The sequence below is a fragment of the Suillus clintonianus genome (genome assembly GCF_016758775.1).
Source record: "Suillus clintonianus strain FC179 chromosome Unknown DEU56scaffold_1, whole genome shotgun sequence".
Lineage (NCBI taxonomy): Eukaryota > Fungi > Basidiomycota > Agaricomycetes > Boletales > Suillaceae > Suillus > Suillus clintonianus.
In genome coordinates, this window is record NW_024539225.1 from 1,579,308 (window position 1) to 1,589,671 (window position 10,364).

The 10,364-nt window shown below is 50.9% G+C and overlaps 2 protein-coding genes across 2 annotated transcripts; both read right to left on the reverse strand.

Annotated features, from left to right (window-relative positions):
• Positions 1 to 652: 652 nt before the first annotated feature.
• On the reverse strand, positions 653 to 8,343 carry DEU56DRAFT_765184 (acetyl-CoA carboxylase). Its single transcript, XM_041350976.1, is given in 16 exon segments — positions 653 to 680; positions 693 to 867; positions 922 to 1,334; positions 1,386 to 3,390; positions 3,417 to 4,237; positions 4,290 to 4,458; positions 4,515 to 4,618; positions 4,666 to 4,812; positions 4,863 to 5,713; positions 5,772 to 5,955; positions 6,026 to 6,869; positions 6,926 to 7,171; positions 7,221 to 7,325; positions 7,357 to 7,885; positions 8,039 to 8,121; positions 8,181 to 8,343. The coding sequence occupies 15 exon segments, from the start codon at positions 8,218 to 8,220 to the stop codon at positions 845 to 847; spliced, it is 6,564 nt and encodes a 2,187-aa protein (XP_041216016.1). The 5' UTR covers positions 8,221 to 8,343; the 3' UTR covers positions 653 to 680; positions 693 to 844.
• A 302-nt stretch (positions 8,344 to 8,645) lies between these two features.
• DEU56DRAFT_765191 (uncharacterized protein) lies at positions 8,646 to 10,364 on the reverse strand (the record flags this gene model as incomplete). Its single annotated transcript, XM_041350977.1, has 9 exons — positions 8,646 to 8,918; positions 8,980 to 9,075; positions 9,138 to 9,146; positions 9,206 to 9,498; positions 9,549 to 9,630; positions 9,683 to 9,932; positions 9,979 to 10,103; positions 10,154 to 10,229; positions 10,278 to 10,364. Coding segments are annotated over 9 exons (1,104 nt in total), but the record flags the coding sequence as incomplete, so codon positions are not given.

Here is a 10,364-nt window from a genome sequence, read left to right on the forward strand (position 1 = left end):
GAGGCCACTGCCGGATCATTGATGCTGGGCGGAGATGCAGGAATATTGGAAGAATCAGATGTCGATGTATTCATGGGTGGAGCGTCAGAGGCAGAAGTTGGCTAACGTTCAAGTAAGTGGAGTTCAGAGCACGGTGTACGGCAAATGCACTTACTACTTGAGCATCAAATTTCATTTTCTTCGCAGGAGGAGCTTCCGAGTCTCGTAGGGACGCAGAAATGCGTTTGAAGTGTTGTGACTGTAGAGTCAGCTGCTTCTGCCAGTGCGTGCAGGTCTGACGGTGACGGGTCAAGTTTCTAGGCGCTGAGAACGACCGGCTGCAATCCCCTCCACATTTGAGAGACATGCTAATGAAAGTAACGAGAAGGATAAAAGCTGTCAGATCCTTGAGAATATAAACGAGTTTCATCGCCTCTTCATACTATGCACCACGGATGTGACAGAGGGATCACTTTGAACCCGCCAAAAGGTCTGTGTTGTGCTCGTGGGACTCTTGACACGGCATCTGCGAGATCCGCCCAGCTGCGCCCTGAGTGCGCGGTTCGATGGATAACGTGATCTGTAGCCAATAGAAAAACTGAAAATTTCGACGTTTGAGATGTTTGAAATTTGACGCGACACATCGCATCGACATTGCGTTGGACCTCCGATGTTTATGACATTCGTCGTTCATAAACTACTTTTTCTTCAATTCAACTGGTGATTTAGGAAAACATTTCAGACTCGTGCAGAGATCTATGCGAGGTATTATGCGTCAAGTCTAATCAGAGTGAACAATGAGAGTATTGTAAAGCCGTAGTAGGAACCATGGAAAACAGCGAGGAAATATCAGAGCAGGTTTTCTCTAATTAGAGTACGAAGGAGGTCCTGAAGCATCATTGTGTCAGAGTCAACCCGACAGGACAAGGGGACCGAGCTTACCAGCAAAGCGCACGGAATTCTGTATGGCGGATTGCAAGGACATCTTCTCATCATCCGAGAGACTATCGATGATCCGAGCGAGACCATCCAGGGAAGCCTTGCGGTCTTCCTCTGCAACCTCTGCAAAGTGGCTGAGTAGATGATCAGCCTTGAGTTTCGACAGGGCCGGCGATATGTCGAGCTGCTCAAGGACTTCGGCCAGAGTACGATTGTCGGACAAGTCACTGGCAGGGATAAGTGAATCCAACAACACGGCGCGCTCCTCCGACTCCATTTCGGGGTTGCCGTCTTCAATCTGCTCAAGTAAGTCGGAGCGTGCGATGCGGGCACGAAGGGCCCAGTAGAAGTATCTCCGGGCGTCTTTCCATACAGCGGGCTTCGCACAACCTTTGGCTTCCATTCGCCCAGAGCGACTGTAGAGAAATCAGACAAAGATCATCCTGCAAGGTTGAGGGAACACCTACTCATGGAGGTCTGCGTAAAGCAAAGCGAGCTGCTTGTATGTGGGCTGCAAAAAGGCCTCCCTACTGGCTAGTGCCTGCGTTGCCTGGGCTCTCTCCTCGACGGTTTTGGCTGCATCCTTGCTGGCTTGCTTAAGGTCTGCGTACGTCGAGTCAAGGCGCTCCATCAATGTCAAGATCTTGTCTCGGCGCATCTTGATCTCAACGATACCCTCCGGTTCGAGAACACCAGCACGAGCCTCGACGTCTGCATACATTTCCATCTTCTCCGGGTTGATCGAGAGATCAAGAACGACCCAGGCACCGCCGCGCAGTTCACCATTGGGAACGATGTAAACAAAGACAGGTTGTTTGTAGGCGGACAACCCATCGACGATCTTGGAGCCCTGTTTGAGCACCTCGTCGTACATGTCCTGCTGACCACCGGAGAAACCACGCCAATTGGCGAAGATGATGAGAGGGAGTGCTTCGCGATTGAAATCGAAGATAGCTTGGGCAGTTTTATAGGCAGAATTGGGGTACCAAACTTGACCTGCCTCCATGACCCGTTGTTCAAATGATGCAGGGTTTGCAGGGTCTGCAGGAACGATGCGCTCAATTGTCCGAGTCTCTACAGCAATGACACCCATGGGAATGCCACCAAGGCGTGCACGGCCAACGACGACAGTCTGGGCCCACCCGCCGAGTGTCTCCTGGAAGGACCCCTTGTCGAAGAAGCCAGGGAGCCACTGCGACGTGTGTTCATCTTCTTTGCCTTCGATGAGCCAACGGGGATCATACGGGCCCTTGGGAGGTGTGAAGGCGATGTCGCGATCCCAAGAATCTGAAGTTTCACGAATAGGCAGGGAGTCGCCCTTCGACTCTGGAACATATGATAACCACTGCAAGATGTGCGTGACACCCTCCAAGTCGCTGCTAGCGGTGAGATGCGATACACCGTTCTTGTACATGATCTGCGTCCCTCCAAGCTGCAGGTTGGAGGTATATACCTCTCGTCCGAGCACCTTGTTCAGGGCTGGAGCACCAGTGAGGATGATAGGCTGGCCTTCGACTTGCACTGCACGTTCTCCAAGACGTACGAGATAAGCTCCAATTCCAACTGATCGAGCGGTGACCAACGTGATCGTGAAGATGTCGTCGTATGCCCGTGATGTTTCACCAGCGATAAGACCTGATCCCTTCAAACTCTCAACACCGAGACCGTCCTGCAAGCCTATGATGTCGGTGATCTTGTAGCGCAGCTCGCCGTTAACCTCCAGCTCAGCCGTGCGCACAGCCGCAGCAGCCTTCTCTTGAGCCTTCAGGTAATTCTCCCTAGTCAGGTAGATGTAATCGATGCCCTTCTCCGGGTGTTCATCATCATTCCAGGCACACGAAAAGAGGTTTATCACTTCTTCTCCCAGGCCAATGCGAGCGCCAGAGTTGGCAGACAGGTAAATGCGAGGAAGGCCGTGTTCACGAGCGTACTTGGTGACGATGTAGAAAAACTGATCTTCGATGGGACCAAACGAGCCGATTTTGTAGGTGATGTCGTTTGCAATCACTACCACCTTGCGCCCGCTGGGATACTCAGGTGTCCTGAGAGTGAAAACCCACGCAACCATACCGAAGGTGTTGTTTCCTGGAGCACGTTCAACTTCCGCGAGTTCATCGTGCTCGTCAAGCACGAGTTCCTTCGCCTCCAGAGTGATCTTCGGCGAGTTCAAGGAAGAATCGGTCGCACGAGCCTTGATCCAAAGGTTGTGCAAGGCTTTAGAAAAGAGCTCAGGGAAGTCGTAAACATAAGTGGTACCGATGAGGTGCGCCTGGTATCGCTTGGGTTGCAACGACTCTTTGGTTGGGTACGGTTGGTGGACGGGTTGGAGGTGGAGAGGTCCCTTTTCTCCAATGGATTTCAGGATAGTTGTGCCTTTGTCCGTTGTAATCTCCTGATAGCCATGGAAGTTGACTACAAATCCAGATACGTTCTCTATGATGCAGCGAATAGGGGTAACGTTCCCCTCGCCGTCTTCCAGAGCAATGCGAATTCGGAACCAGTGACATGGAGACGCCATAACCGCTTTCCATGGCGCTCCATGAATCCGGCAATAGCCGTCAAAACATCTTCATACGAGACTGCAAGGTTGTAGACAAAGTTCATGAAGATGTGATTGACGTCAGCATTGCGGTGCTGTGCACTGACGACTTCCAGTGCGTCGAGGACACTGGTAACGAGACGATCGGTTTCAGAAATGAGGTACTCTGCGGTACTCATCGAGCCACGTAGGCGTCCGGGACGGACGAGTGCGCGAATGAAGAAGCGGTTGTCCAATTGGTTCTCCCGAGCAACGGCATGGTAAATGTGAATCTGCTTAGTCTCGACGAAACAGGGTGTGAGCTTGTAGTGGGACAAACGGCTGAGCTCTAGTTGGGAAGCAAGAGCCGGCTCAATGTTACGGATGGCTTGCTCCTCGACCCAGGAGCCGCCGGAATTGCGAAGGGTGAAGTACATCGGGTATTGTCCGCGACGACAAATGAGAATCGTTACGCGGCGGACACCACGCTTTACAAGTACAGGATTGCGTTCGTTCAAGAACTTTGTCAACTGCTCTGCCCAAGCTTCTTCGGCGATGCTGTCGGTCTTGTCAAAGATACGGAGTGCTAAATTCATCACGTTAGGCGGCTGGTTGCTGCCATAACGCTGGCTGAATTCTTCGACATCAAATATAGGCAGGAAGTCGGCAACCTTCTCGAAGCCTCGTGCCATGGCAGCAAAGTCAGAGAACGACGAAATAACACCGCTCCGGATAGGCTGCGACTGGCTGCGACTGATGAGATAAGTCAAATCGCTGACTGAGCCCTGACGGCGAGGGTCGCTGTGATCAAGTGAGTGAGTCGATTGAAGAGGCTGCTGTACGGTGGACTCACGGTGCAGTGACGCTTGGAGTCGACGGTGGCGAGTGAGATTGACCAAGGTTGAACCTCCAAGTGGCAGCGCTCGGCGATTCGCCATCGTCCGAACCATCGCCCTCCTCGTAGTCAATGGAGAGAAGTGAGTAAGCACGGTAAGCACGTCGGATATAAACCTCAAAGGCAGCTGATGAACGGTCTCAGTCAAAATTACTGGGTCAGTTCATCAAGTTCAAGACGCACCCATGGTGACGACTGGGTCGGCATGCGAGAAGAACGCAGGAAGGACGTCATATACGGTATAACGCGAGTCGCTCAACTCTCTTAAAATTTCAGACGATGGAGCCCTGAAAATGTTGTTAGCGAGAGTCGCGACATTAAAATGATGATTTACCTGTTAGTAGCGCCAGATTCGCCATAAACGCTCGAGGAGACCGACGCTTTCAAGATGGCTTCCATTTGAATTAAACGCTCTTCGTACGACGGCATCTGCCCGAGAATGAGAACCTCGCGAGCCTTAAGAGAAACTGGGGTGGACGACCTGAAAATTCTCGGTGAGTAATGAGAACGAGAGAAGATAGAGGACCTTACTTGGATTCGAGAGCTGCAAGGTCATTCAGGACCTGGTATAGTCGGCTTTCTGCATTCGAAACAGGCAAACCACCTGTCTTGACATAGTCAAGCATGGCCAACACTAGCTTCGCCTTGCTCTGCGCCTTCGTGTGACTGAGCACAAGCGCTACAACGTTGTCGAGATCGTCCTTGTGTTGTTCTCGAAGCTTGAGGACACGAGCCTCAATGCTTCCGCCAAAGAGTTTTTCGGTCTGCTCGTATGCAGAAAGCAGGTTGGCGATTGTGTGCACCTCGTGACCCTTCATGCCACCCATAAAGCGCTCCAAGACATCATATAGAGCAGCAAGCTGCGAGCGAAACGTTGCCTTGTCATGGGACAAGATGGAATCCTGGACATAGTGCTCGAGCACTTTCTTGATGCGCACTGCGGGGAACTCGTGAGCGTCACTCTTCGACTTGGCGGTCTCGATCGCGCCACGGATACCCTCTTCAAGCTTTGCGGGCATGCGGCCAGAAAGCGCAGATAAGATAGTGTTGACCTCAGAGTAAGGAAGCTCTGGGTCGTGCAGCACCTCGACGAGGTCCTTGAAGGTCGAGGCCATGATCGCCTGGTTGTCATAGCCCTCAAGAATCTCGTTTAGTGTGCTCGTGCAGCGAACAAAACGCTGATAGGTCTTGTTGCCAATGATGCCAGGGAGACCCATAGGAGGGAGGAGGCCTTCGAAGGGTTTAGCATGCTTGACGCGGGCAGGGTCGTCGAGGGTGAGGATGCCAAGAATGTCACCAGGCTCAAGGCTGACACCAGGCTGCTTGACAAACTGAACTACGCCGTCCTCAGCAGCTACCAGTGGCATATACATCTTCATGACCTAGAGGTAACTAGCTCAGGCTCTGAAATATCGCGTCTATTACTATATAAAAGACTACCTCGATTTCTGCGTAGGTCTCGCCAGCGTTAATATGGTCACCGCTATCGATAAGGAATCTGACAAGCTTGCCAGGGCTCGGGCTTCTGAGTTGCGTGGGGTCATTCTCCTGCTCAATTAAACACGTCTTGGCGTCGACCATGAGACGCAGCGCGCCTACTTCCTCTCTCCAATATACGGAATGACTCCGACCATCGAGCATGACGAGCAATCCACCATCAGCCAACGGACGAGCACCAACCATAGTTCGACCACCGTTCAAAAAAAGCGTCCACATATTTTGAGGAGCGTGCGCAAGTAAAGTTGTACCGCGTGTTCTCATAGATGAAGTCAACACCGAAGACGGTCTTGAGGAGGTCACGAGCAGGAACCTGACCCTTGTCAAGGATGCGCTTGTACTCGCTGATGCAGGCTTCAGCAGCAAGATGAGCCTTGGTGACGGCACCACAGACGACAGCAAGGGTAGCATCAGGACGTTCGGCGGTGAGCTTATTGCTGATGAGGGTGTCCAGCCATCCGGTTGTGAAGGTGTTCTCGGTGAACGCCTCGAGCTCAAGGAGCTTGATGAGGTACTCGACAGTAGTTCGGAAGTCTCCGCGAATGCTAAGCTCCTTCAACGCGACAATCATGTTCTTCCTGCTCTCGGATCGATCCTCGCCATAAGCGAAAATATGACCGAATTGAGAATCAGCGAATTCGTGTAAACCACCCGCCGTGCTGACGGAGAAGTAACCCCACACATTCGTGCTGGAACGGAAGTTGAGCTCTTGCAAAGATCCAGATGAAGGTTTGAATCCAGCGTCAGGGTTCTCGGCAGTGATACGAACTGCAACGACATGACCCTTGGGACGCGGTTTACGCTGAAGCTGATTCGACTCAGGCTTCACCATGTCGAAATCGATCTCGGACGAGGCATTAGGAGCTACGCCGTAAAGAGTGCGGATGTGACGGATTCTGTGGAGAGGAATACCCATGGCTACTTGTAGTTGGGCAGCAGGCAAATTGACGCCCGAAACCATTTCAGTTGTTGGGTGCTCGACTTGCAAACGAGGGTTCAGCTCAAGGAAGAAAAATATGTCCTCCCCATGGCTATAGAGATCTAGAGGTGAATAATTTAGCGAATTTGACAAAGCCTGTAGAAATTAACGCGCATACATTCAACTGTTCCTGCACTGACATATCCGACCAGCTTCGCCAGCCGGACGGCTGCGCGCTCCATCTGCTCAAACGTATCCTCCTTTGCAATGGTGACGGGGGCTTCCTCGATAATCTTCTGGTGGCGACGCTGAACGGAACAGTCACGCCCGAACAAAGAGATGGCATTGCCATACTGATCGGCGAGCAACTGAACCTCCAAGTGTCGTGCTTGGCCAGCCAGCTTCATGATAAAAATCGGCGATCCTGGAAAAGGCACGTTAGTAGAAGCTTAGGTCAAATTAAATCATCGTACCTGGGATCTCTCCTGCAACGGCATGGAAGGCATTCTTGAACGCATCGGGATGATCGACTTTACGAATACCCTTTCCTCCTCCACCTTCACTGGCCTTAATCATGACTGGATATCCAATTTTCAGCCTTGGCGAGACCTTCCGCGACACTTGTGACACAAGCACTCCTGTACGCCTTGTCAGGAACGGTCACAAAACCCTGCTCCGATAGGACAGTGTCCGAGATGCCAGTGCCCGACCAAGCCATACAAGGAACATCCGCGCTCTGAGCGACGATTGTACTTGATATCTTATCGCCCAAGCTCCTCATGGCACTTCCTGGGGGACCTATGAACACGATGCGGTTCTTGGACGCAGCGAGACTTTCAGGTAGTCGAGGGTTTTCAGACGCATGACCCCATCCTGCCCAGACAGCATGCACGCCAGCACGTTCGGCAACATCGACGATAAGGTCAACGTTGGCGTAATTGTTATTGTTCGATCCTCCTGGAACCTCGATGTACTGGTCCGCCATGCGGATGTACTCGGCATTTACTTTGAGGTCCTCAGGAGTTGCCATAACTGTGAACTCTACAGCTCGCTCCGTCCCAAACGTTTCGTAACTCCATTGGCGGATGGATCGAATCTCCTTGACCGCCGCGATGCCTGTTAGAGTGAGTAAGCCTCCCTAGCGCAACCTGTTTTTAATGCGTACCATTATTTGCAATAAGTACCTAGAGAAGACATAGATTGATTAGAATTATATTTTAAGATCATTGGAGATGAATGGGGTTGGTAAAAGCACATGAAGTACACCCGAGGAGGCGGGTGTGGTACTTACCTTCGTGATAACTGTATGACCCCCATGAGCCTTTACAAAGTCCGTAACACGGCCAGCAGAAGCTTTATCCAGCGAATTGCCGCCTGAATATAAGCTCAACATCCAAAACGCGTCATTTATTATTCAGTGATAGGACGCGTACCTATGAAGTGGGCTACTTTTGAGTGATCGTAGGCCGACATTGTTGCCGCCAGTTAATTGATGGTTGGATGAACTGAATTAGCCAGCAGACTGGACTGCCAGAGAAGGAAGATGATGATGGGAAGAAAGAGAAAGACGAGCGGGATGCAGTATGATGGGGACTTTGACAGCTATTTTACCCAGCTTTACTGAGCCCCAAAAAGTGTCTACTTTGTTACGTAATTGATGATAGGGTTCTTGTGACGCATTCTGAGTGATTCAAAACTTGTTTCAGAACACACCGCATCATGCCGATGATCATATCATATGGCGGCGACAGCGCATTCGTTATCTGACACGTCGTTCTCGACGATAGACTCAACTATGCACTTGACCCTTGTCGTTTCTCATAGGGCCTGCCATAGGGGCGCGAGCCTGGACAGACGTTTATGTAACGTCCCCAACGAAAGTTTTACATGCGAAATTTTTTATTTGTTTATTCCATGAGCTTAAAACCGATACATGACTGCCATCTTACTGATAGTTACATACTAAAATTACCCTTAGAAGCCCTTGATCACACACGACGACCGCGGGGAATGACAATTGCAAGCGACATAGGGGCTATTTCTAGATCCTACCCTTTCCATCTTCCTAGATCACCGCACTTAGATTCACTCCAGGAGGTCAGTTTCGTCAACGTTTAGGATCAACCTCGTAAAAAACCGAATTTGTTCCAAGAAGCCCTCTGCTCTGATAGCTAGAAGTCCAGACCGCCATCTTATTGAGTAAAAAAGCAGGTAGTGCGGCAGCCTGCTTACCTTCATTTATGGTATGCGCACCATTATAGCCATCAGCGGCACCACGGTGGCCATATCGGAAAATGTGTTTGGTAAGGCTCCAGTAATGCCTTGTGTCTGTAAAATGCATGTTCAGATCATCTCCGTATTCTCGTTATCGAGGTGTAAGCACCACCTACCCGTGTTTCCTATCATTATCGGATAAACCTGTTAGCCACTTGATATGAAGAATTAACTGTTAGTCTACCTAAGGAAAGGCCAGGTGACACGACAGAAACATCAGGGAAGTCGTCTGTACGGAGGTTGGTCTGCAGCGTGGACAAGACGGTGCCCGAGAGCAGTTTGTATGGCCCGCTTCCGGTAGTTGGGGTAACAGGTGCGGGTTCTAATGCTGAACCGAATGCATCTGAAACCTTCACAAGACCCCACGTAGGTGCCTCAAGGCCGATTGGCTTCCCAAACGCATTAAGAGACATGTTGTGCTTGGCCGCAACAGGTGCGACGATGCTTGCAAATCGGTCTTGAAGTTCAGAAACAGAGCTGGTTCACGGTAAAATGATTTGTCTGTAAGAAGATCGGCATTCACATACCTGTGGTCTGCGATTCTGTGGTTTGCAATGGCGTAAACAGCTTCTGGCAGTGCGTTGATTTTAACGCCACCATAGATAATGTCTGACCAACAGTTCGTTCAATGCACCGACGTGAGATAACCTTCTGTGCTTACCGATGGCCTGAGTTGTACCTGCTGAAGCAGAGTATGCTGGGTCGAAATCATCAAGCTTTGTCTCCAGCTCATGCAACTTCTCGTCGCTGGTCTGCGATTCGATAACAAGTTTGCGCATATCAGAGGGGAACCCAACATCATACTTTGCCCTGCACTGTAAACCCTGATAGTAGGTTCGGTCGCGTGCAAGCTTCGGGACGTGTGGGTTCGCCTCCAGCTCGGTGACAACGCTGGCGAGGATACCAATGCCCTGTGTACTATGAGACATCTCACTGTGTGTACAAAGGTATCCTTACAGTATGTTTGGGAGGTCTGCTCGAGTGTCCTCCAGGTGTGAGAACGTCCACGCGAACGTCCAAGTACCCTTTCTCAGCAACCGCAGGAGTAGCAAAGATAGTGCCGCTCTCGTCAGAGTATCCTCCTTGATGTACTTGAGAAGTCGCGTGCAACTAAGTCAATGAGCTATCTTACCTCCTTCATCGACAATCATTGAGATGGAATCTTCTCCATAGGTCTTTACAAGATATTCTCCAATTGCGGCAGCGCCCTACAATAAGATGTCAACGCTGACTGGTCAAAACAAAAGCGCACTTACAGTAGGCCCGCCGCGCTCCTCGTCGATGCCATAAGCCAAGATGACGGTTCTTGTAGGTTTGAAACCTTGCTCAAGGAGAGTTTCGAT

What these genes read in the sequence shown, in the direction of transcription:
- DEU56DRAFT_765184 (XM_041350976.1), bottom strand. Translation starts at nt 8,220, where the DNA reads ATGTCGGCCTACGATCACTCAAAAGTAGCCCACTTCATAG. An exon ending in TGTCACAAGTGTCGCGGAAG is followed by an intron (nt 7,326 to 7,356) that starts GTCTCGCCAAGG and finishes TTGGATATCCAG; the next exon opens with TCATGATTAAGGCCAGTGAA. An exon ending in CTTTACGCAGACCTCCATGA is followed by an intron (nt 1,335 to 1,385) that starts GTAGGTGTTCCC and finishes ATTTCTCTACAG; the next exon opens with TCGCTCTGGGCGAATGGAAG.